The sequence below is a fragment of the Saccopteryx leptura genome, chromosome 3, assembly GCF_036850995.1.
Source record: "Saccopteryx leptura isolate mSacLep1 chromosome 3, mSacLep1_pri_phased_curated, whole genome shotgun sequence".
In the NCBI taxonomy this organism is placed as follows: domain Eukaryota; kingdom Metazoa; phylum Chordata; class Mammalia; order Chiroptera; family Emballonuridae; genus Saccopteryx; species Saccopteryx leptura.
In genome coordinates, this window is record NC_089505.1 from 14,542,166 (window position 1) to 14,569,881 (window position 27,716).

General features: G+C 40.5%; 1 protein-coding gene across 4 annotated transcripts in view; it reads right to left on the reverse strand.

The window, feature by feature from the left end:
- ESR1 (estrogen receptor 1) overlaps positions 1 to 27,716 on the reverse strand; it is a 343,642-nt gene that overhangs the window by 25,245 nt on the left and 290,681 nt on the right. For all 4 annotated transcript variants that reach the window (XM_066372976.1, XM_066372975.1, XM_066372977.1 and 1 more), the window contains one exon: positions 9,956 to 10,089. In XM_066372976.1, the coding sequence (XP_066229073.1) occupies positions 9,956 to 10,089 (134 nt within the window). The remainder of the gene's footprint in view (positions 1 to 9,955; positions 10,090 to 27,716) is intronic.

Here is a 27,716-nt window from a genome sequence, read left to right on the forward strand (position 1 = left end):
GAAATCGGCTGTATTTAGCAATGTCAGAAGTGTTATATACATGATGCTCATGAGTAATTATGCAGCTGTTAAAAACCTTATTTTTTTAAAAAAAGGTACATGTGCATAATCTTAACTAAAATGCATGAAAGTAAATGCGAATACATTTACACACAACACAGGAAACCTTATTCTACACTAAAAAGGAATGAGCTATCAAGCCATCAAATGACACATGAAAATCTTAAATGCACATTACTAAGTGAGAGGAGATTTGAGAAGGCTCTGGAAGAATCAGTAAGAGCTAACCTGGATTAACAGAGGGGCACAATTACACCATCCATTTCATGGACCAGGAGGTAGAGCACAAAGTGTGTAAGCAACTTGTCCAAAGTTATCCAACTCAAAAGCAGCAGAAAGAAGATGTGAATTTGGAACTAGAGTCCCTTGCTCTTAACCCTACACTACCTTGCAATAAAACACATCAAATCATCCACATGACTGCTGAACTTCAGGTTGTGGTTTATTTTTTTTAATAATATATTTTATATTCTTAAATGATCTAAATTGTGTTTTAAAATCACAAGTTTATTTTTTAAAAAGAATAATTCCTTTTTTTATATCTGTCTTTACCTTCAGACCATGAAGTCCTTGAGGTAGGCGCTGCCTTCTGAATCACTACTGATATTATCACTACGGGGCTGACCACTGGGTCACCTGGAAAGAGTGGCCCCCAGCCTCTAGGGGTCAGTCTACGTGCCTGAATTCACCTAAACCGCAGTGTAGGAACTCCTGCTGTCTCCCGTTTCTCAGAGGAGGCTGTTAAAGGCAACTTGGCATTCCCAGCACTTGACACAATACGTGGAAAGCAGTAAACCCTTAATAAATGGTAGTTGAGCTAACAAACAGTAGCTTATAAAGCCATGGATGTCACTCAGTTTGGTGGAGTGCTGTTGTCTTGCTCATGGGCCTGCAGGAAAATAAAACCTAAGATATAGATATCAAGTAAAAACCCAGAGAAGGTAGAGGCAGCCTCAATCTACCGCAACATAAAAAAGTGGCCACTCTGGGAAAAGTGCCGAAGCTGATGCCATACTGAGGGACACCTGGGTGGGACAGGAATAGGGGAAGTGGGGACTTAGAGCAAGGAGTTTGTTTATCCATCTTTTTTTCGATCCAAGAGCAGTCAGACGCCACCATTGGGCCACAAGGGAAAGGCCAGGCCCAGGGGTGGGTCTTCCAACTTGGTGAGGGATGTTTGGTTTGGACTCAAAACTTCACAGGACAGTTTCATGTTCCCTTTAAATGTTTCCGGAAACCATACCTACTCTTTTACTTGTTCGATGAGTACCTTGTGGGGAAAGAAATTCCCATTAAAAAACAGTATTTTGTTTCACATCTGAGCCCAAGAAATTGGTGGTATTCTGTTGTTTCCCTACGGTTTTCTCTGGGTCAAGTGTCAACACACTTTTAAATGATAGTTTACTATACCGAGCTTGAGGGCAGAGGAAGGGCATTTAAGGCCCTTCCAAATATAGGGCCTGTGTGTAGTTCTACTCTTTCTATTAGAACAGGGAGATCTTGACACCATCTTCTTGGTAGAATATTAGACCGCTAAATATTATCCCTTAAAAAAAAAAAAAAAGAACACACTGTAATAGAAATGAAATATTAGCTTATGTGTTTAAGCCACCTTGCAATGTCATAACAAACCTATCTAGTTGACAGGACTACTGTTTTTAGAATGATTATTTCCATTTGAGAAAACTAGTGAAGAGAGGTCCAGTGTCTTGGACCCATTGTTAGTTTAGTGGTGAAGTCAGAACTTTCTCCCTTGCCTGTCTTCTGACTCCAGCTTTATCCTCCTCATCCTCAAGACTCAGCTAACACATCAGTCCCCATATATGGACCCTACTATCACGTCTGTGCAATAGTCAGTGCTTAGCTCCATCACAGCCCTCATCTCATGATAGTGAAGCCATGAGATAAGTGTCTATGTCCCCTACCCAGCCCTTCTGTGTGACAGAAGCAGGTGTTATTCATTTGTATGCCTCCAGTGCCGGCCGTAGTTCTGAGTATGAGCAGTTGTTCCCCATTGTTTGCAGAAAACATACTAGAGAACTATTTAATTTAGCTGAAATTTCATCATCTATCCCAGTAGTTCTCAAATCAGGCTAAACAGACCCCTGAGATTTAAAAAGGGATACTCAAAGGTCTTTAAATGATCTTTTAGAATGGTAAAATGTGTTTTTAATGATATTTTCAAAAACATTATTAAGGCATTAATAACAGAATGTTCTGGATCAGTTAAATCAATGGTTCTCAGTCCTGGTGAGATCTGAGTTTTGCTAGGAGCTTTAAACAAATACTGATATTCAAGCCCTGCTCTGAACTGATTACATCAGAATTTCTGGAGGTGATTCCCTCATTCCTACATGGAGATTTTTCCAAAGGCCCCCAGATGATTGACACGTGTGGACTATGCAAACACACGTAATTCACGTGACTTCTGTTTCCTAAGTGGTATTTTTCACCTGTGCTTATGATTGCCTTAGAATCCAATGGCTATATTTATCTCAGATAAATAAATAAATGCAGAACAGAAGCGAATGAAGTACATCAATGGCGTGCTCTTGCCAAAGCCAGATGACATCACAGCACGCCGCGTCAGCAGAGGTTTCCGATTGTTCTGAACACAGGCACGTGGTGGGACATCTGAGTGATCCCGAGAGCACCCGATAGAGAGCAGACCAGAGGTCCACCCAGGCACGGCGCAAACAGCAGCTCTATTTCCGCCACAACATTATCATTTTGCCTTTTGGTTTTTAGTATTTAATTTGTGAATTTGTTTTGCATTTATTTAAGAACTATAAACTCAGACTTATACTCCACTGTTTATTTAAATCACAAACATGGTTATTAATATTGAAGTGGCATTAGAATACGAAGAACATTTTAAGTCAGCATTGGGGGAGTCTGTGGCATTTTTTTCCTTTTTAAATGGATCCATACATTATTCAAACTTAAGGATACCTATTTACATAGGTTCTGTACCCTAAAGTAGGCGGGTCAAATGGTCATTGAATCACGGACCTAGGAGATGGCTTCCTGCCTCGTTGGTGTTTTTGTGAGCATGAAATCATAAGAAGCTGTTTCTTCCCCTGAGGGTCTCCGCAAGAACTGAAAACTGCTCCTACTATCTAGAACGCTGCAAGAATTTGTAGTCTCCAAATGGCTGCTACCTTGTCACGTTAGGACTCCCCAGGTCTTCCCCAGGCTGCAGGCCCTTGGTGATTTCTCAATTCCTTAGAGGCTCCAACAAGATACAGGAACAAGTGTTGGACATCTGGGGCCTGAGACTACACCATTCATAAGAAGGACATCTTGGTTGTGAAAATTGTTATTTTTTTTTTTTATCCCCATAAGTGAGGAGTGAAATCCCTCCTCAGAATTTCCAGGCAGGACTGTATTATCCACTGAGAAGAACATAGTGATTTTTCTCATAGAGATAAAAGCCAGTGGGGGAGGGGGGGTGTTGGGAGAACACAGATAAAGCAGCTTTTCGGTGCCAGGTACTACATGGCCATTCTTTCAATAGTCACAACAATTCAGTGACTTTGTATCATTATTTCCATTTTTCATGTGAGGGTCAGGGAAGCAACCTATCAGAACACTGCCCACAGCCCTACCCCGCCCCCGCTCCTGCCCCTCATAAAGTGAGTGGCAAGCTTCCTCTCTTGAATGTCAGGCCTCTCTGATGACAACCATGCCACACCAAGTTTCCAGGGCATTAACAGAGCCCATGAGGCTTGTTTCAGGGCACACCAGAAGTTAGAAGCCAGAAAGATTCCTCTAATTGAGTGCTTGCATCCAGAATCTAGTCAGCCAGAGAGAGGACAATGAGCCACTGAATGACCATGATACACCATTTATCTCAAAATAATAATAAGCAGGCTCCCTGGAGAGGACACCTGGCATCACAAAAACCTCAAGGGATAATGTAATTAAATCTTCCTCACTGTGACAACAATGGGCATATCTGACAACATGTCCGTTTGCAATTTCAAAGGCCTGTTGTCAGAAACTTTCCACTGTTGAGAATAAATAATCATGAATGTTTATAATCAATATGTTTTTTAAATGTTCTCTTATCTAAATATACAGACTCTGACTAATTGTTTTGTTCCTAAACTTAAAAATATAAACATTCTAAATGATTGTCTAGTAAATAAGAGGGTGAAGAATTCAGCTCTAGAGAAAGGAAATACTCTTTGTGATAAAAGTTTGCTGTAACTTTTCATGTGATAAAAGCTTCTCCGACCAGAGTGTGGCCCCCGTGAACACATGCAAAGCAAACAATGCCATCACTTCAGCATCATACATTTTGTCAAGACTTAGAGATGACCAGATACGCTCATATCAACACAGCCACACTACATGACACACTACCGCTGGTACTGACGTTCCATTTACGTTTCCTGTCTACGCTCCTGCTCGCCTAAATCAGTGGTAGTCAACCTGGTCCCTACCTCCTACTAGGGGGCGTTCCAGCTTTCCTGGTGGGCGGTAGTGGAGCAACCAAAGTATAAATAAACAGATAGATTTAACTATAGTAAGTTATTTTATAAAGATTTATTCTGACAAACTTAGCGAAAATCTGACATAAAGTACTTGGTAAGTAATTATGATTATATGCTTTAATTTGTTGTAACTCTGCTTTATAAATTTTATAAAGTAAAGTTACTTCCCTACTTTATAAATCACCATTACTGTGGTGGGCAGTTAGAAAATTTTACTACTAACAGAGATACAAAAGTGGGCGGTAGGTATAAAAATGTTGACTACCCCTGGTCTAAAGAAACACCAGGGGACAATTTTAGAAATGTTGCCATAACTCTTCCTAGTATTCTGTTTCCCTTTAACTCTTCACCCCATGACTTTTGACTCCTTACTCCTCTTTATTACTTCATCAATTGGAAGGGAACCGTTGTCTGAAGGTCAGTTTGGGATGACCAGGTAACCAAGGGTACTTCATTTCTATAGCGTGAGGCATTTCGGGAGCAACACACATGCCTGCTGCAGGTGGAATGGGAGTCTGGCAGGCACGGAGAAGACCGCTGGGTGCTCGGGGCTGACCTGCGAGTCAGGAGAGGAAAGCGAATCTGCTGGTACATGGAGAAGCCCCAGCAGGGCTCTGATGGGCTCCCCAAGGGGCCGGCTGCATTAAGTTACCCGGAGTGAAGGGTGGGAGGCTCTTGGGAATGACTGGGAAATATAAAGTATTGTGGTCAGAGACGGGCTCAGAAAAGGAGTAGAAATAAGTATTCAATTCAACTCAAAGGCCAGACCATTTATTAGAGCAGGGGTCGAGAACCTATGGCTCACGAGCCAGATGTGGCTCTTTTGATGGCTGCATCTGGCTCGCAGACAAATCTTTAATAAAAAAAATAATGTTAAAAATATAAAACATTCTCATGTATTACAATCCATTCATTTCCTACCGCGCATGTTCATGGTTGCGGGTGGCTGGAGCCAATCACAGCTGTCCTCTGGGACACCAAATTTTTATTGGATAATGCGTAGGTACACAGGTCGTTGTATGGCTCTCACGGAATTACATTTTAAAATATGTGGCGTTCATGGCTCTCTCAGACAAAAAGGTTCCCGACCCCTGTATTAGAGATTATAGATTTATACTTATTAAGCTTTGACTGGGGAATTTTTCTGAGGCACGAAAAACACTCGCTTAAAGAGTGTTGTTCTTCTGAACGGAAGTGGTTGCCGAGGGGTTTATAGGGCTCCCCTGTGGGGCCAAGGATGACAAGAAGCAGGAACTCAGTGTGCAGCGATTGCCTGAGGCTCGCTTCAGTTTTCACTGAGCTCAGCCAATGTTATGGTTCAAATAACAATCAATTATTATCCGTGAGACAAGTCTTGCTCTAACACTCTTCTCAATATAATTAAACACACAATAAAGTCTCAGGGGAAAGGTCACAATCTCTATTATTAGTAGTACCCTAGAGTCTTCCAGCATATTTGTTAGCCTAGCACAGGGGTCGGGAACCTATGGCTCGCGAGCCAGATGTGGCTCTTTTGATGGCTGCATCTGGCTCGCAGACAAATCTTTAATAAAAAATAATAATAACATTAAAAATAGAAAACATTCTCATGTATTACAATCCATTCATTTCCTACCGCTCATGTTCATGTTTGCAGGTGGCTAGAGCCAATCACAGCTGTCCTCTGGGACAACACCAAATTTTTATTGGCTAATCCATAACATATACAGGTTGTTGTATGGCTCTCATGGAATTACATTTTAAAATATGTGGCGTTCATGGCTCTCTCAGCCAAAAAGTTTCCCGACCCCTGGCCTAGCAGGAAGTTTTTAAACTAAAAGCCCTTAATTATATTGGGGGGAGGGGGAGAGTGAAGGCATGAATTGACTTTATTTAAGCCAGAAATTCACTGATTGAGGGTCTGTTAGGTTCCACAAACTACAATGGACAGTTTACACACAATTTCCCTTTTGATCACCATAACCCCAGGGGTGGGCATTATTTTCCTGTTGAATAGTTTGATATTATCTAGACCTATAGTACACTGAAAAAGGATGATATATTTTATAACGGTAGAAACAGCATGGGAACATGGGGATTTGCCACGTTCCCTGGTCATGCCCAGTTAATAAGCGTCTATTAAGGGACGGAATGGTGTAATACTTGTTGAGAGTTTATAGGCTAAAGGCTGTGAGGCAGATAAAAAGCATTAATGGTTTATAGGGAAATTAGGACATACATGCATGAAGAATCCAGTTTAAAGTAAAAAACAAAAACAAACAAACAAAAAACCAGTCATACAGTTTTGTATATTTGGCATAAAGTTTGTTGCAGGAATTCCATAAATGATGAATTATTAAATAAACGAATGAAATCAAGCAACCAAATGACCAAATGCTAAACTGCGTGGTACTGAACAACAGTAGTCTAAAGAAAAGCTCCTTGTGGACCCGGGTAGTGGATTTCCAGAGTGAGGGGAGACCGGAGAAGGACCCGGAAGAATCAGAAGTACGGGAATTACGGAGGAGTTGAAGTCTCCCTGTGGAGGAGGAATAAATACTCTGATGCTCCAGCCGCCACGGTTCCCTCCCTCCCTGCCTCTGGTACTGAGCTCATCTGCTCACTTGCCCTACCCCTGAGCCCTGTCCAGCCAGTTCTCAGAACGCCCTGAGCTGGCATTGATTTTGCTATGGCATTTTGGATTAACCAGGAACGCCTCTGTCCTGCGGTGGGGAGTGGAAAAACAAACAGAGTTTGTCCTCTGAATGATTCGAGGCCTTTGCAAGCAGAGCAGTAAACTATTCTAAATGAGGCAGAAATCATGACGAGGATCTCCCACTCCCAAACAGCTGTGAAAAGGGCTTCCCGTGGAAATGTTGGCATTTGGGAGCCCCTCTCACGACTTCCAGAAAGACATTCCTAGCAGGTCCTCACAACAAGCTCTGAACTCCTCTGGCGCCTCTGCCCCAAAGTCAAGGCCAACGTAAGCACACCCTTCTCAGACTCGGTGATAGGGTTTCCCCGCAAAGCCCAAGGGTCTTCTATTCACTGAGGTCTGGTTTCCCAGGGATCAGAAAAGCATCTTCTAGCTCAGGTTAGCTCCAGCTTGGCTTCTGTCAGAGATTTCTGGAATCAGAATCACTTTGTAATTTGTCTCATGAGAGGTGATACTGACCCTCATCTGACTGATTGCCGTGGGGGTTTTATGTTTGTTTATTTGTTTGTTTGTTTGTTTGTTTTTACTCTTGTGCCATACCATTCCATTTCAAAGCCATGTCCTCTTCAGGTCTGCTTTTTGAATACAGAGCTCACTTTGGGAGAGGAAAGAGTGTTTTATTTTCTACAGCTTGGGAAATAGCTTCTGTGTATTGCTGCTCTCAAGCCAGCAGCCCCATCCTTGATAGAAAAGGCCAGTTGCCACCCGGACCCCTCATGAAAAAGACAGCTGTTAAACTCTCTCGGTACACAATGCTTCGTATTTCCCAGTGTTCCACCTGGGCAAGCCAGGGGAGCTCACAGCAGATCCTGAGGACAGGGAGAACAAGGGTTCAGTCGGAACACTGGCCCAGTGTGAGGAGGAGTCCGGAGGACCCAATTCTGCCCTGAGAAACCCTATTTTGAAGTTCTGATGCCCATCTTTAATAAAAGACTTTCTTGTGTGGCCTGAGAGTTTTTCCTCTTGGGATTTAAAAAACATGGGTCTATGAATCCACTATTATGATGGCAAAATCTTGCCCTTTATTTATTTTTCTATATAACATTTTTAAAAATGCCCAGTCTTAAAAAATAGAACAATACTATAAGAAAAAGCTATATGGATCCAAAGGAAATTATTTTGGTTACCAAGATCACAGCTTCTACTTGTGTTGAATATATAACTCCAGCTAATTTCATGTCCTGTCTGGGGTATTATTTCCCAGTAGAAGTGGAGAAAACTCCCAGCACTTTAACAGGCCAGTTTTCCCTGAAGTTAACAGATTGCCCACATGAAGCCGCCCGCATGTGCCAGCCCTGCACCAAAGGAACGGGTTCAGGACCTGGCACCGAGCAGCCGAGTGGCACTGCTCCCAGAACTCTCATCCAATAAAGAGCCATTGAGGGGTCTGGACCCTGCAACATACAGGACAAATGACTGAAATGAGAAGCACAATGCATGTGAGTGGAACCAGAAACTTGAATGGAGTCGTAATCACTTCCTTAGTGTAGATGACATTATTTTTTATGTAACTTCATTCCATAATTCAGCTTTTGTCTAGTGTAATAGTACAGATTTCCATTTATCTGTTGATAAGTGAGAATGATTACTACGATGACCATTAAGTAATATAGGTTACAAGCATTGGTGAGGAAGAGACGTGGAAAATTGTTAGGGGAGGTGGGCAGAGGTCAACCATCATTAGGAAGAGACAAAACATCTGAAAAGAGAAAGAAGCGCTGATTCTCTACACACAATCATTATAAACTGTTGTTCAGCTATTGGGACATTTGAGATGGTACCTACTGGTGTAAGAAAAGAAATCTAAATCATATCAGAGCTTTTAAATAGCTATGGCTTCTATGTGAGAATGGGGTCCGACGCATGCAGGAGGGCAGGGGGCGGAGGGTACAGGTCAAGGTTAAGGGCATCTGCAGTGCAGCTGACACCCAACTGTGGAGTTTCAGGCCCCACGGACTGGATGGAGATCTGTTGCTTAAGGCTAAAACCAAAGGAGCTGGAAGTCGGGGTGCTGATTCAGGCCTAGACATAGTTTCCATCCGGGTAACCTGGGTGACCTGGAATGGCTCTTTATAAAACAGCCAACTTCACTTCAAAAAAATAATAATAATAAGCCACTCTCAGCAAAGTTCTCTCCAATAAATAAATAGGAGGGGGCAGTTGAATAAGACACCAAAGACCAAGGAAGACCAATGGAAACCTCTCTTTCAACTGGACCAACATACTACATTCCATCTTCCTCAGTTTTAGCACCAGGATTTTCTATTGCTTGAACCTATTATATTTGTCAGCTAATCAGTTTTGACTTAAAAAACATGGTCTAGCTAAAATAAGCTTCTTTCCTTAAGATCTGCAGTTTGGAATTGGTCACAATTTCTAAACAGGATCATTTGGTCGGCTTGTTACCTGCCGACAGACATGTCTATACACATGAACCACTTTAATAAAAACATCCCCCATATCTACGAAGAGATGTAACTATTTCAACAAAAAGGCAATTTGATTAAATGTCCAGTTTTTGTTTTTCATTCATCATATTTGACCGGTGAGGCTCTACCTAAGTAGTCTACAATGACAATAGGTTATTTTAAATGTCTGTCAGTTGTTTCGAGCAGGTGGTTTATATCTGGTTGAAAATCCAAATATAGTAGATATTTCTTTCAGTAACCCAGCATTAAAGTCTCCCATGTTATCAACTCACCAGAATTAAGCAAAATGATGGATTTGAGGCACACAAACTCCTCTCCCTGGAGATTCATCATGCGAAACCGAGATGACGTCGCCAGCAACATGTCAAAGATCTCCACCATGCCCTCCACACATTTCCCCTGGTTCCTATGAAAACACAGAAAAAAAAAAGGAGTATTAAAGGACAGAGAAGTTTCCAGAAGACATGATAAGGTTCCCATTCATAAAAATATACTGGCTGCAAATCTGTATCAAAAAACTATAGCCATTCTGTTTATGGAACATGAATATTCATTTGAATTCTAGAAGGCCAGGCAAAAAGATTTTCCATCAATAAACCATTTTTAATTTTAAATGTTTAGAAGAGACATATAGTCTAATCCCTGGATCTGTCACGTTAATTATAGAGTTACAGAGGTTGCGCTTTGTACATGAAGTATCCAAAAAGCAATTGCCATGGTCTGTGTTGCTTTGACTGTGGGAAGCCAGGTGCAGGAAAGCACTACGCAGGTGGAGGGAAATGTGAAACGCTTTGTTGCTCAAGAAGGGGGCCAGATGCTCATCACACCAAATGGTGAGTCGGTCTTAATCCGAAAGAGTACACTAGAAGTGAGTTTTTCTTGTCCTGTAGTTGAATTCTTTTTTTAAGTAGCACATTTTCCTCCTAGTGAAAAAATAAACAAGGATAGGGGAAAATGTTTGGAGGATAGAGCTTTAAAAATAACAACTCATAGCCAAAATAGAGAAATGTTCCTTTCTCAGTGTAAAGTCTCTGTTTACCTAACAGACTGCACACCAGCAGGGGAGGAACGGTCGGTGTGGGAGGGAGCCTGCTTCTACCTGCTGTGAGCAAAAGTTCGGTTCAGAAATGGAGAGAGTGGAGTCTGAACCGTTCTCTATTCTTCTGGTTCCTTGTCAGTGGTCTCCCACATTTTCTCACCAGAAGTTTGTTCTGAACGCTTCCAGCGAGAGTGTGTTTCTCTTCTCACCGGATCTCCTGTTAGCTCTCACCCGTCATCGTTACCTGTCCACAACACGATGCTTGCTCCTCAGCACAGACTAGGAGCCATAGATGGAGCCCTCAGGTATGACGCATCCTCACAACACTCAATTTGGCTCTCTGTGTGTGCGTGTGCGTGTGCGTGTGCAGGTGCACGTGTGAGTGTGTGTGTTTTCCTTGAGAGGACACAAAGGGAGCATACATTAAATATAAGTCATGGAGACATAATGATAGGAGGGACCCAGGGTTTTACTTTCATGCAAACAGACATGCTTTATGTTGGCTGCTCTGACTCTCAACTTAGCGGGTTCTTGGGGGAGTATTTATCCCACTGAAGTTACAATTTTCTGAGTTGCGCTCTAAAACTTTAGAAGATCTTTATGCTGACGTCTCCATAAGCATGAACTCACTACCCTTTCCATTGGTCTAAACACTTCAGCCTATCCACTATTAGTATAATAAATAAAAACTATTTATGTTCTTTGTTGACCATGGTGTTATTTTCAGTAAATCACTAGAATGCTGCTTGCATAGAAATGACTGACTGATTACGTGGTATCTGTATTTCTCTAACTAGCATCACTCCAAGTGAAAATGCTTGCCATATGAACCACGGAACATGACTGGTCATTCTAAGATCAGGTACAAATCAATGTGGACCTTGCTGGTTGGACAGACACCTGACACCTGCCCAACACAGAGGAACACTTTACTGTCCACTGAGGTCATTACACTTTAGGGTCAGGGCTTCATTTTCAAAGTCCTGCCAAAATAAATATTCTAGCTTAACCTCAAGGAGCCAATTAGACTAGAGCATGAACTCCTTTTCAGATGGAGCAGGTGAATCAGCGGCAGCAGAAATGGGCTGATTACTGAGAATCTGGCAGTAACATTACTCAGTGATGTTAAGATGAGTCCACATCCACGAGGGGCTCCTGAGGCTGAGAAACACACGGGGTACAGAAGCTCAGGATTTATTTTTAAAGGAAGCACAGCTTCAGTCACAGATAAGGAGTAGTTTAGCAAGCAGCCGGGCCCCTAGCTCCCACTGTGAGACGTGACAGCCTGCAGCGATGAGCTCCTCCACCGATTACATCTGGTGTTCCGAGCACCTCAGAACTCCCTCGTGGGGAAACCTTGTTCTGCCTTTCGCCTTCTTCAAATGCAGTCCATGCACACTTAAGCAATGGGGAGAGAAACAGGATTTGCGAAAGCGTGTGCTGGAACTTTCTCCTCACAGAGATAAAAGCCTGTCTTTCAGAAGCCCTTAGGTCCCTATTCTTCCACTAGGAAATAAAGAGCTCTAATGAGGATGTGCAGGTCAAATCTGCCCTTGCATATTTTGCAAAAATAATAATCTTACAAAATGTAGTTACTTACCCCTTAGCCTCTCTTTGTATAAAAAGACACTGAGATGAAAACAGACAAACAAATTTAAAAAGCCCAAGAGATCAACTTAACACATTTAATGTAGCTGTCCTGATGAAAGTGCAGTACGGCTACAAAAAAAGGTTACAAGTTAAGATGCTGTTTAAAATCAACAGTGGCAAGATTTCTTGTTTTTAAAGAGCTTCTGTATCTTTGATGCTACAAGATCTTTCAGCACGTGCTCTGCAATGCTATGAGTCCCTAAATATTTGCATTATCAAAACAGGTTACATATACAACTCTGACATATGGAACAAAATTCCATACGTTTTTGCCATTTACAGTGGCAAATTGTAAGCAATATATCCTGAAAGATGCAAAGTTTGAATGGCCGTATCTGAAAGCTGATTACTTCAGATGAAAGTGGATAAGATGCTGGCATCCAAATGCCTGAGTTCAAATCTTGATGCATCTATTTACCAATTCTGTGACCTGACTCAGTTACTTCAATCTGTGCCTCAATGAGCAGATAGACAGAACCACCCACATTGAATTGTAAGCTGAATAAAAAAATAACTAAGCGGCCCTGGCCGGTTGGCTCAGCGGTAGAGCGTCGGCCTGGCGTGCGGGGGACCCAGGTTCGATTCCCGGCCAGGGCACATAGGAGAAGCGCCCATTTGCTTCTCCACCCCCCCTTCCTCTCTGTCTCTCTCTTCCCCTCCCGCAGCCAAGGCTCCATTGGAGCAAAGATGGCCCGGGCGCTGGGGATGGCTCCTTGGCCTCTGCCCCAGGCGCTAGAGTGGCTCTGGTCGCAGCAGAGCGACGCCCCGGAGGGGCAGAGCATCGCCCCCTGGTGGGCAGAGCGTCGCCCCTGGTGGGCGTGCCAGGTGGGGATCCCGGTCGGGTGCATGCGGGAGTCTGTCTGACTGTCTCTCCCCGTTTCGAGCTTCAGAAAAAATACAAAAAAATAAAAAATAAAAAATAACTAAGCCATTAGAACATGGTGGTTGGTTGAATCAGCTGTTTGCTTATGTGGATCAACAAAGAAATGGGTACTGGAAGTGGGGTACTGCCATAAAAAAATGTTTGCTACCTTAAATGTTAAAGAACAAGAAAGAGATAGAGTAGGCTAGAGAGCTCTGTTAACAGCACCACAAAATATCTGGTCAAGCTGTGGCCTGAGTGAACTTGGCTGGCTGACCACGGGCCAGGGAAGGGAGCAGAGGAGTCAGAGGGTCGTGCGCAGTGGACACGGTGGCCGTCTGGAGTAAGGCAACACAGAAATGAGATGAGCTCAAGCAAGAACTGAATGGTTCTCAAGCAGAAACTGAAGTGAATGGAAGCACCCAAAGACAAACAGTCGTACCAGTTTGGAAAAGCATCTGCTTCTGGCCATGAACTATGGAGAGATGAAATCGAACAGGGTTCTGAGCAGGAAAGGGCCGGGTAGACTTTTCAGTTTACACATGAACTCCGTGGTCACTGGCTTAGGTGGTAATGGGTAACACCGGGAGAATGTAACATTCCCATCCAAGCCTATTTTTCAAATTGTCTCAAGAGAGTCCCCAATAAATCATGAGGGAGAGGCCACATGACAAAGAAGTGAATAAGAGCGTCAGAGTTGAGAACTGTGTCTAGAAAACGACTCTGGGTGTGGTTACAAGCAGATGGAACTGACATTAGAAAATAGAACAGAAGCTTACTATTTTTTTTTCTGAGACAACTACACTGCCAAAGAAATGATAAGCCCGAACTAAAAAACAAAAGCTTATGATTGCTCAAGACTTCGACCCCAAAATTTCAGCTACTCAACACAATGGAAGTTCATTTCTTCCTCAGGTCAATGCCCAGTGTAGGCATCTTTCTTGGTAAGTGGCCTTCCTACTTAGGGATCCAGGATCCTTCTAACCTCTGGCTCTGCTGTCTATAGGTCCTTGAAGTGTTCTTCATTCAGACAGCAGGCTGGGAGAAGGACTGGGCCATGCCCAGAGTGTTCCCAGCACAGGAAGGTCTAGGAACGCTGGACCCAGCTCATCGAACGGACACGCTTCTCGCCACTCATTTCAGAGGTAGCCAAGGGGAATAGCGGAAACAAAGAGCAACCCAGAGGTGAAGCCGAGGTTCATGGAGAGAAATAGAAAGTTCCTTCTTTTCTCCTCAGACAGCAAATTTAGGGACCAGCGGGAGAACTTCCAAGTCCCTCAGAGTTGGTGCTTCTTCGTTCTTTGCAGTTGGGTTTCATAATCGGCTATGAAAATCAATGCAACTCTTCCCTCTTCCTTTCTGTTGCAGTTACCCTGCCCTTCCTCCCACTTTGGATATTAGGTGGATTTGTGAGTGGAGGCTGCCAAGCCAGGAAAGCCACAGCCATGCTTGATGGCGTGGCCTGCACGTCAGCGAGAAATCTTTGAGCTGATGGACTTGGAGCTGGACACAGTGACTGGAGGCAACTTTGGACTGGTTCCCCTGGGGAAGAACAGTGTGTTCTTGTGTGAGAGAAATAGATATTTGGTAACCAGAAGTGAAGACGGTGACTGCCGAATTCACCAAAACACATTTCCTTTTCCTTGTGATGTCCCCCTAGACAGCAGCTCCCAGCCTTCCCTGCAGTTTAGGGTGGATATGTGGTTGGATTCTGCCTAATGGAAGTGAGTGAAAGCCGTTTTCATTACTTCTGGGATGGAATAGTGAAGAAACAGTATGTCTCCCCAGCCCTGGTCCCCACCTCCTGCCAGACTAAAGAACAGTAACAGGACCAAGTGGAGGGCAGAACCATTAGAAGAATCCTGGGTCTCTGAATGGAAAGGTCACCTACCCAAGAAAGATGCTTACATTGAACAGTGGCCAGTGTAAAAATATAAACTTCCATTGTACTGAGCAGCTGAAATTTTAGAGCTATCTGTGACAAGCATCAGCCTATACCCCATGACACAGAATAGATGCATGGATCTGATTACTCCTTGTCCCAACTCACTCCCAACACACTGACACACAGATACGGTTAGGATGCAAAGATATACATGGCTGTGGACTGACCAAAGGGATATAAGGACTATATCCTAGGAAACCTTGCTTTATAGCCTCTAGTCACTTCCAACTGGTATAATTGGGCCTGTGGCATTTGCTGTAGGTCTGCAAGGAGAGGTTGAGCAAGAGGGAAGGAATTCTCAGATTAAATGGTATCAGTACAAGCTGAGAGGTAGAACATGATAAGGCCTATTCAGGAACTGATGAGTAATCAGCTGGTAGTCTGGCATTTGTATGAAGAGAAACTTGGAAAGAGCACAGTCAGTGTGTGGAGTGGTTAGTAAAAGGCTTAAGAGATGATATGGGAGAAAATATGTAAGAAAAGACCATCATAATAAGTTCATCGGCGGGTGACATTAATTTGGCATCAGTACGCAGAAGGGAGCAAGGGAAAGAAGAAAAGAGCCTGGGAAGGAACCGCAGGCGTGAGGAAGGAAAAGAAGGCATGTGACAATGACCAAGCTTGTAAAGATAAATAAGAAATATTTTAGAAATTCTTTGTGAGGGAAGAAACAATAGACATTGGTGAATGATCCACAGTGTGGGCAAAGAAGGAAAGATAGGCGTGAATTCTGGGGCCAGATCAAGGTGCTACCCTGGGTTTTCATAGCAGTGCCGAGTAGCCTGGGATGAAAGGAAAGAAGTCAACGGTGGATGTGGTCCAGGGTAGAAGACTGACTCTTCAGGCCTGGAGAAAAGTGAAAAGGAAAGAGATTCGAGAAGGAAGTTTTGCACTGACTGCCTATGGGACATAGGATGCCCCACAAGGAAGATTAAATCAGAAAATTGTTTGTCATAAGATTAGGAAGTATTAACTATCAAATTTTAAAGAGCAGATCAAGTAGAAATAAGGGGTGGGATAAGTAGAAGCTATAGAGAATGCCCCCTGGAGAGGGGGCTTCCAATTTAAGAGCTTGCTGGTGGTAGAGTTCCCAGAGGGGTGGTGTCCACTCAAGTAGAGAAGACATCAAGTATCTAAAATATAGAACTTTAAGAATATTGAGCCCAAGGGTCCTATAATTATAACCACGCACAAAGTTAAATGGATGATTAAGAATTCACAAATGGTCTGTTTTGAAATATTACCCAGGACTCATTTATTTCTGGCTCTGCAACTCCCATCCTCATACCAAATTTGAGCTCTTTCCCTCTGAAGACTGTCCTGAGCAAATGCAATGATCCGAAGACTGCAAGAATGGACTCCACAAACTGACTAGACCTAGATCAATTCTCTCACGCCCACCCTTTCCTCTGTGCACCTGTCAGCGTGTAAACCTCATGACATTGGGCCAAATTCTTTGCTTTATATGTTAATGTACTTTAACTATCACAGGCTATATATCAAGGTGAACTAAAAACATGAAAATGACTAACAAAAAATATCTTCATTCCTCTTTGAAAAAAGTATGGTGTTTGGGTAAAGAATTACAGGGAAAATGGAATAAAATAGAAACTGATAGGAGAAATTTTAAGAAGATGATCAAATGATCATCTTCTTAAAATTACTCTGACAAAAGGGAGATAAAAACCATGTCGTATGATTCGTATAGAAGGACTGGACTTCAAGTGGAAATGTCTTGTGGTCCTTTACCTTGAGAGAGGCTGCTATGCGCCTGAGAGCTGGTTTTACCTTTACTGAGAGTTTGAGGAATAAACACATGGAACAATTTAGCAGCATTTTAGAAATGTTCTCAGAAGTCACATCCCAAGTCAAGCAGACCTCGCCAAAGAGGTTGGGAAATGTGACTGAGGAAGCTTTCAGCTCTCTGCTCTTCGTAGCTTAAACCCATGTTTGGTTTTGTTGTTGTTGTTGCCATTTGCTACATATGGAACTCTACTAAGAAAAGCCAATCAACATGAGTGGCCATTAAATGGACTTCGAATGAAAGGAGAAAAAAAGGTTCTTTCATTTGGATGCTCATTACAATCAAGGAAAGGAGTGAACATTTCTCTTATGCAGAGTCCTCAGGATATTTTCAGCCCAAAAAACAAGACATTCTCCTTCAGAGACTTACCTTGCTAAAGCACTACCTCCCTGATTACTGGAGTGTGGAAGTGGCCCCGTAGGCTCCAAGGCCATCACACATCTCAAACTTCATATTCAACCCTTTACAGAATGAAGACCCTACCTATTTCCCCAATCATGTCCCAAAACAAGGCCGCAGCACTCTCATTCTCTCTTTCTCTCTTTCTACTTCAGTCTCCAAAGGTGGACTTCAGCTTTATAGGAGTCATGGTAAGCCTCCCTCCGATCCTGGCAACAGAGTATAGACGATTGATACACCTATTACTCAACCAGAAGGATTCAGATCCTCTTTGTTCATGCTAGTGCAAACGGTTGATCTGCATGAAAGATGTGTCTGGATTTTAGTGTCCAGCACTTAGTCATCTAATGCTAAATTACCTTTATTAATCTACCTGTCATGCAGGAAGAAATAAGACTCTAAGGAACTCTAGGTTGTTTATTTTTCTCACAACAGGTGGCTGATAGCCAGAAGAGTTTTAAGCCAAGAGATATTTTATAATAAACAGAACAAAACTCAACATGCACTCTTTTTATATACTTTCGGGTACTAAAGTGGTAAGAAAGGAGGTTAGAGCTGGTTATTACAGACACTTCTGTCAGAATGTGTAAAGCACACTTCTGGGTTTGAATGGTTTGCCAAAGGGAGATGGAATTCTGCACTTCTATAGATAATAATCCACTTGAAGTTGCTTGTGCAGAGTATATAGTTTAAGAACTAAAGTAAGTCCCTGGAGGAAAATTCTCTAATAGTTGTGTCTACTCAAATATCCAACTGAAATGAAATTTGACCTATCTTTTAAGATACCCACATCAAGTATGTAAGACAAGAGGAATAATGGCTCAGTTGTTGATTTTCCACTGGGACATTTTAGAATTTTACATACAAAGCAATTGGGTAGTTTTTCTCTACTTAGAGGAGTAGATTCTGTTAACTGGAATGAAGATGAATGAATAATGAGAGTGCTATGTTTATAGGTGAGAGTTGGGCTCCTACTTTTAATAAATCAATCATTGTTTCCCTGTAACAAATATGATTCACACTTTATTCATTAGCTCAATTTTAGTTGTGCACTATTTTTTGAGTCAATTATATATATATGCCAGACTCTTTGCTCAGCACTGGGAACTCAAAGATTAATTTTATTTGTTCATTCCAATATTCATTCAGTAAATATTTATTGAGTCAGAAGATATTATATTCCAGGCACTGTGTTAAGTGTTGGGAGTAAAACATGAGCAAAACATTTACTTTTCCAGTATACTGTTTAGTAAGGTAGACAGACATTAAATACACATACACACACAAATACACACACACACACACACACACACACGTAAAATAAAGCAAAACTATCCATTGCAATAAATGTCAAGAAGAAAGAATTCAGATCTTATAAGAGGGTATATCAAGGGGACCATGTTAGAATGGGGAAAGGTGAGTGTCAGAGAAGGCCTCTTTGAGGAAGTAACATTTAAACTGAAACCTCAAGAACTAGGAGTTAGGAAAAGAATTGGAAAGAGTTTCCCAAGGAGAGAGACAAGTGCAAGTTTTGGAAGCAAGAAGCTGCTTGATAAGTTTGAGAAGTATAAGAAGGCCAACACCCTGGAACCTTGGGACTGGCTGAGCCAGACACAAACAAGGGGTCCTGGAGGAGATGGTCCCGGCAGCAGCAGAAACGGGGCCCTCTGGCCCTGGTCTGGGGACTTCATCCCCAGTCCAAGAGAGGCCACTGCCGTTTGAAGAGAATTCTTAGGAAATTTTATGGGAAGAGTACCAAGATTTATGTTTTCCAAAGATCAGGCTCACAGTGGGGAGTATTTCCTCAAGTCTCTCTAGCAGGAAGAAAATAAAATTTGCATTGGTAACCTGGGGTTCCAGCTGTAAAAGTTCTCATGTACCCACAATCCAGGACAAAGTGCACCATAAAATTTGGTTTTATGGAACAAAAACAAAATGCACCAGAGTCAATCACGGTCCCTGAAATCTCTGAATAAAAACGATGCCTTTATTTCCCTCTTCTTTTGACAAAGAAAACCTTAGCTCACACACTATCCTTGGAGAGGATTGACATATACCCAATACAGAGTGTTGGGAGTCTAATAACTAAGCTAATGCCCTAGGAATTTTGACAGGACTTCTAGAGTTATTCATCCAATTAGGACTTATTGCGTTCTTTCTAGATCCCAAGCATTTTGCAAGTTAGTCAAGGTCCTACTTTCCTGAAATTTCCATTGAAGTGACAGAGACAGATAACAGACAAGTAACCGATGCACAAGATCACCTCCCATTGTGATAGGGGCTTTTAGGAAGTAAAACAGAGCAGCAGGCAAGTTGGCAGAAGGGCAACTTTAGCTGGCTTGTCTTTGAGGAGGTGACATTTGAACTGAGGCCCAAGTGACAAGATGTTTTGAGGTCATCTGGACTCCATTTTTAGAAGAGAAATTTTTAAGGTTTTTGGTTGTTGTTGTTTGTTAGCTAGGATAAGAAATTGAGTGAGGGAGTTATTTTAACAGTTAGTTTAAGGCTACGGGAAAGTGTTCTGCCTTTGAAATGCAGTAAGAAAAACCAACCAATGCAAAGCATTGAGCCAAACAATCTGAGGAACTTGAGTTGAAAATCAGAAGTGACCTGAATACTGAATTCCTCCTAGAATCTCCAGGCTTTTCATGCAGAAGTTGGAAGTACAACCAGGATGAGAAAAATGGCTTCCCCTGGAAGCCAGTTCGCAAACTAGGCTTGAGAACAGAGTCAAGAGAAGATGGCAGAACTTCTTAAGTCACATTCAGAACAGTCCTATTTTGTTGAATACGTCTTTCTCTGATGTTTACAACTCTTCCAGAGTGCTTTTGTTTTCTTCATTCTCTTCATCTTTTATTATGGACAATCTTTGCCTTGAGTTCACCACAAAATTTTTGTTTTCTAACTTCATTTCATGTGTCTCAATCTAAGTTTTAATCAAATAAAACTATGGATATAAAGCAAGCATGTTTATTGGAATAAGGGCGAATGATACTGAAAGCTATTTCCGAGTGATGGGGTGGGGACGGGTAGAAATGGATCTGCTGTTATGGGCAGTTGTTTTTTGTAGCTCTTGCATTTAGGTGCTGATATAGAAGTGTATTTTTAAATGTTTCCTTTGATTATGCTAAAATATGGAAAGTGCAGTAATAGGTAGCATTATGTAATCGTAAAGGACACTGCACCAGAGGCGTGGACTTGTCCTCTCGGTCCCACCCTGTTAACAAACAGCTGTGCAACCTTGAGCAAATCACTTAACCTTTCTAGAAGTCCAATTTCTCATCTACAAACAAGGAGGTCGGGCCAAATCAGTGGTATTTTTGGAAGTGGTCTTTTTATTAAATAAAATGGTAATTGAACGAAGTCCATGTGCTTTGGAAGGACTGTCAGGATGTCCCAAAGACCCACACACCTTTTTCCTTCCTTCAGGGCAACCCCTGAGTCTCCTACTTGGAAGGACCCACAGAAGAGAATGTGAAAAATCACTGCCCTAACTCTTAAATGCTGGTTCAGCTCTAAACTAATGACTCCGGGATTTTGTAAATGCAAACAGGCTAAGCCTTCAAAATAATATTTAACACAATCAATATTTGTAGACCTACTAACATCTGCAAGAAGGTAAAAGTGTTCAGTCATTATCTTGAATTACTGAGCTCCACTTTTGATGAACAAACTTAAAACAGTGTTACTCTTTCCTTAGTACCAACAAAATCTCATAGGTTAGGCCACAAGGCAACCTAGCTCCAGCACGAACCCTAACAGTGGTTGGCCCACCTGCAGTCTGGCTGCAGAGCCGTCTCTCAGACAACACAGTGAGGAGCTCTGTCACAACTGTCCCTTCTCCCATTAGGCTCACTTTCACATGCCTTTACTCTCTGCTGCGTACTCACACACTCAGTCTTCTCAAAAGGCCTCTGTGGGGCTCCCTTTGCACCACTGTATTTGAACGTGAGTGTAAAAATCTATGCTTTGACTCACTTCCAAGCTGCTACTGCACTGGGACTTTAAAAATTCCTACAACTTTCTTTTAAACAAGTTCCAGTGTCTGTTCAATGGTCAAGTGCACGGGGCCAGTCCTGATACCAGGTTCTTGGATTGAAGATTCCACTGCACTTACTTTCTTTTTTTTTCTGAGCTCTGGGAGCAAACAACTCATCCGTCACAGTAATTGTCCCCCTGCTTCTCCATCCACCACTCCCCACTGCCACTTCTCAGATTAGTCCTGAACTAAGTTCATAGCCACAGATGGTATTTACCACCTTACCCCCCATTTAGCAATTTGCTTTTATTGAATAATAAGCCATTACACTCATGTAACTGTCCCCCACCCCCAATATATGATATGCTCTCAGAGGACAGGGCTGTACCTCATGTCTCCCTAGATTCCTAATGCCTAGGAAAATGTTGATAAAAATCATTTATGAAGAGTGGTATGATTAAGCACTGATATGGAGTGCGGATTCTTGATCTTGCCACTAACTAGCTTTGTGATCATAAGCAAGCCTTTTAAGGTTTAACAGCAATGAAAATCATTTTCTCAGAAGAAATATGAGCATTATTATACTTGTCTTGATGTCCTCAAAGAGCTGTTCCAAGGAGGGACATAACGTAGCACATCATAAACCACAGCATGACACACATTATAGGTTTTTCATCATCACTTAAAACCTACCCTGATTCTCTAAAAGTGTGGTCTCTAAGGCATTTTTTTTAAAGCAAAGCCGTCTAAGAGAAGAAAAAGTAATAATAGCTCTTAAGTGCTTATTAGAAACGAAAAATAAAAGTTAAGAAAAATTCACCGAGTTTCGTTTAGTTCAAAGGCCACATGAACCTGTTCCAGTCCAATGAGAATCATGTGTCCTGGCATTTTTAGGAAAGAACTAAGAGATTATCTATGTGTTCTTTATGGATAAATGTGGCTTTCTCATCGCCCTTACCATAAAGGGCAATTTTGGGGGGTTTTTTAAATAAATTTTTATTAATTTTAATGGGGTGACATCAATAAATCAGGGTACATATGTTCAAAGAAAACATCTCCAGGTTATCTTGTCATTCAATTATGTTTCTTTTCACCACTCTCTCTCTCTCTCTCTCTATCCCCCCCCCCTAAATATTTCTAAGGCTACAGGCCACAGGACATATAGAAATTATATCTTTTGTCCAACAGAATAACACTGAACTGGGCAAATGTCATTGCTCTAATTTACCAAAAACATTTTTAGGAAACTAAAGTAGGGATTGAAGTATATTCCTGCCATTTCATCAGTGATTGGCACTACAATATATTGTTCTGGAAACAATTGACAAATAAAACTGGAACCCATTTCTGGGCTTTTAGAAAACATTTTTTATCCTTTCTTACCCCACCCCGTCTCCTCCCAAGGACTTCATGCTGCACTCTGACCCCCAGGCCTCAATGATGAGGAAAATTGGTTCCGAACCAAGGTCAACAGGGCCCCGCCCAGCAACCTGGAGAGCCCCGGTCTGCAGAGAGCTAATGAAGCTCTCGAAGCAGCATGCTCCTCTTCCACCCCCACTTTACTGAAATGCTGCTGAGTCTTATTGTGTTGCAATTACATACAGAAAGCTCAACCAACATCCATTTCAAGGATTGGGCCCATGACTCTTACTAAAACCTTTCAATTCCATTTTCCTGAACATACAAACTCTAAATGCATCGGTGAGGGCCCTTCACAAGTATTTCCATTTCACATTTCAGAAAACTTAAAGTGATACATGTTCCTGACTCAACTGATGATGGATGTGAAGGGCAAGTCATTGCGAGCTGTTTAAGTTGTTCTCTTTCCCTACTGTATTTCCCGTGTAATATTCGGTGCGTACAATAAAATTCTCATAGTACACGTACTCTGTAAAGCACAATAAAAAATATCCACATCATCAACTGACCTTTTTATTTTCTTTATAAACATTTTTAATTTTAGAGAGATCAACTTTAAGTTTTTTTGTGTGTCTGTTTAAGACATAATCCCTGACCCTGAGATACATTTTCTTATAAAAGTTTTTGCTGTTTCTTAATTAACTCCTTTATTTGCCTGGAATTATTTCACATGCTATAAATTAAGATCAGATGTTTTTTTTCTGTGTAGATAAGCAGTTATCTCAGGAAATGTGATGGTCGTTCCTTTCCCTCGAAATCTCAAAGTCCTCTCCACTCTCCCTGACATAAGTCAGTTGTTCCTAAATGCCAGTTTCTGAATTCTATTTTCCATTTCATTAATAAGCATGCCTATTTCAATACAATACCACATTGTCTTATTTTTAATAGCTTTATGACTTTATAACTTCATTATTGTAGTTTTTTACCAAATCTCCCTACCTTACTTTGACCTCTGCCATATGAATTTTAGAATGATTAGAAATGCACTAAATTTATAGATAAATTTGTAGAGAATTGATATATTTTGAAAAATGAATCTTCCTAGCCATAAATATGGTATAGATTTCTTTTTAAAGTTTTATGTTCTTAATGGTTTTTAATTGAGGTTTCTAATCATCTCTATAGAGCACCTGCAATTTCTTTATTAAACTTATTCCAAAATACGTAATAGTTTTACTACTGTAAAAAAGTACATATAATTATAAAATATAATTATATTTATATTTATTTATGTTCTGTATTTGTTTCCAGTTGTAAAGGCAGATTTGGTTTTTGTATATTAACTAGAACTTGTAAACATTCTAATGAATAATAAAGGAAAGATAATAAAGGAAATTCTTATCTAAGAATGTAAAAAAATTTTTTCAAGCACAGTTGACATAGAATATTACATTAGTTTCAAGTGCACAGCATAGCAATTAGACATCTATACAACTTATAAAGTGATCACCTGTGAGTCTAGTACCTATCTGACACCACACATAGTTATTACACTATTATTGACTGTATTTCCTAAGCTGTACTTTACATCCCCATGACTGTTTTCATAACTGGCAATTGGTACGTTTTCATCCCTTCATTTTTCTCACCAATGCCCCTCCCTTCCTCCCATGTGGCAACCATCAAAATGTTCTCTGTATCCATGAATTTGTTTCTGTTCTGTTTATTTTTTTATACTTCACATATAAGTGAATCTCATGATCTTTGTCTTTGACCCACTTCATTCAGCCTAATACTCTCTAGGTCCATCCAGGCTGCAGCAGATGGCTAGATTTCATCCCTTTCCTTGGCTGAGTCACATTCCCTTGTGCATATGTACCACTTTGCTCTACCTATTTGTCTATCAACGGACAGACACATAAGTTACTCCCATCTTTTGGTTACTGCAAATAATGCTGTGATAAAAATGTCTTTTTCAATTAGTGTTTTGAGTCTCTTTGGATAAATACTCAGAAGTGCAACTGTAGGGTCCTTCCTTGTCTCTTGTTATAACCTTGGTTTTAAAGTCTAATTTGTTTGATACAAGTATTGCCACCTCAGCTCTGTTTCCGTTTCCATTTGCATAAAATATCTTTTTCCATCCTTTTACTTTCAGTCTTTGTGTGTCTTTTGACCTAAAATGGGTATCTTTTAGGCAGTATATGTATGGGTCTTATTTTCTTAGCCATTCAGCCACCCTATGTCTTTTGATGAAGCATTTAATCTATTTACATTTAAATTAATTACTGATAGTTGAGTAGTTATTGCCATTTTGTTTTTTGTTTTTTATCTTTTTTCTCCTTCTTCTTAAAGAAGTTTTCCTTTTACCATTTCTTATAATATTGGTTTGGTGGTAACAAATTCCTTTAGCTTTTTCTTGTCCAGGATCTAATGTTTTTAGTTAGATATAGCAAGTCTGTATAAATTGTTCATGGTAAAAAAATATATAAAATAAAATAAAATGAAACAAAACAAACAAAAATCTTTAAATTTTGTGTTTTACGGGACACACCTACTGTGGAATGACAGTTCATCTCATAGCCTTTCTACCTGCATGACTAACAACACCTAAAAATGGAGTAGCATGAACCTGAATGGCTTCCTCTGGGTGAACTTACACCACATATACATGGCAATTGTCTATCACTCCAAAAGTCACATTGCATCTCAGTGAAGAAAAGGGGTCTTTCAGAAGTCCCACCTGATGGCTCATTCTTTCCAGTAAGGGTGATGCTGGGTTACTTACACCTTCTTTCAGTTTATTCCTTGTTATTTGTTAGTAAAACGTCGGTCTGGCTGAGATTTACGACTCACTTGGGTCTGCTCCGACTATTCAGCTCTTTGAGAAACTGCTCTCCACAAATCAGATCAGCTGACAGCTGCAGCCTAATGTTTCAAAATGTACTACAGATACCAAAAAAAATTCAGAATGTATTACAGGTACCGAAGAAAGTGGTCGAAGCTCTGGAAGAGTTGCACATTTCAGAAACAGAAAATTCAGAAATGATATGGTCAGGCCACGGAAAAAAAGAAGAAAAGAACTGAGATTTTTAGAAATAAATTTGCAAATAAAGGAAAAACATTTGGAAACATGAACAAATTAAACAGAATATAACACCAAATAGACTCAATGGACAACGTGTTTAGGGGATAAAAGATGGGAGGACAAAAAAAGGAAAGAAAAAGAAGAAAAGGATTTAAGAGAAAGTCAGGAATGTAGAACACAGGCAAAGGGAGGCTTTTGTATATATAAATGGGTACTTAAATAATCAAATCAAAGCAATGTAGCAAAACAACTGTTTAAAATCACAAATCAAGATATTTCCATCTATATATTCAAAAGACATACTATGTACCTGAGAAAGCTGATCTAAAATGATTAACACAGAGACATCTTAATAAAATTATAAAAACTTAAATTATTAAATTATGAAAATTTAAGTCTATAAAAAATGATAATTTTCATTTCTAATAAAAATAATAATACAGAAACCCTAGACCAGGGGTCGGGAACCTATGGCTCGCGAGCCAGATGTGGCTCTTTTGATGGCTGCATCTGGCTTGCAGACAAATCTTTTTTTTTTTATTATTTATTCATTTTAGAGGAGAGAGAGAGAGAGATTGAGAGAGAGAGAAGGGGGGAGGAGCAGGAAGCTTCAACTCCCATATGTGCCTTGACTGGGCAAGCCCAGGGTTTTGAACCGGCAACCTCAGCATTCCAGGTCAACGCTTTATCCACTGCGCCACCACAGGTCAGGCGCAGACAAATCTTTAATAAAAAAAATAGTAACATTAAAAATATAAAACATTCTCATGTATTACAATCCATTCGTTTCCTACCATTCATGTTCATGGTTGCAGGTGGCTGGAGCCAATCACAGCTGTCCTCCGGGACAACACCAAATTTTTATTGGATAATGCGTAACATACACAGTCGTTGTATGGCTCTCTCGGAATAACATTTTAAAATATATGTGGTGTTCATAGCTCTCTCAGCCAAAAAGGTTCCTGACCCCTGCCCTAGACATTGTAGTAACATGAATATATAAAAACAAAAAAATGGTGCCCATTATTTGTGACTATTTTGACAAGGTATTAGAGATATATTCAATGCAATTAATATAAAATTACATTTAGATGCTCAGAGATAGAAAGGAAGTCTCTATTTGTAGATGGTATGATTGTATATTAATAAACCCCAAAATTAATGAGAAAATGAAACAGCATTTAGTAAAATTGTTGTCTATAAAAATAACATGTAAATATCAATCATTAAATACATATAAGATATATATTTATATATATATGTATATAAAATACATAGGCATAATCCTTAAAATACATGCAAAATATACTATATAAGAATGCTTGAAAAGACTCCTAAAAGACACACAAAAAGATAAGAGCAAATGAAAGTCACATCTTGTTCTTGAAGAGAAAGTTCAACAAAATAAAGACATTCATAGTTCCTAAGCTAATTCATATTTAACATGAGCCCAACAAAAGTACCAACAAACATTCTTATGGAGTTAATTTTAAAGGTCACATGGCAAAAAACCCCAAGGAACCTGCATAACCTTAAAAAACCCAAAAGACCGTATTTGAGAGATATGTGGCAAAGAAATATCTGTCCCATTAAGAAACAATTTGGAGCTGCTATGAATAAGGCAATGTGATGTTGATCCATAGAGAAAACTTAGCAGATAATTAATATTTCATAAAAAGATTTAAGTTTGTAAAGAAATTTAGTACGTGATTAAGGATACATCTTAAATCACTTGATAAAACTTTGACTTTTTACAAATAGTTTTGGAAAAGAGAAAGCCACCAGGAAATATATAGATGTCTATCTTTATTACACACTGTATAATCACTGTATTACACACTGTATAATCACTGTATTACACACTGTATATCAGAATAAATTTCAAATATACCCAAACTATAAGAGTAAAAA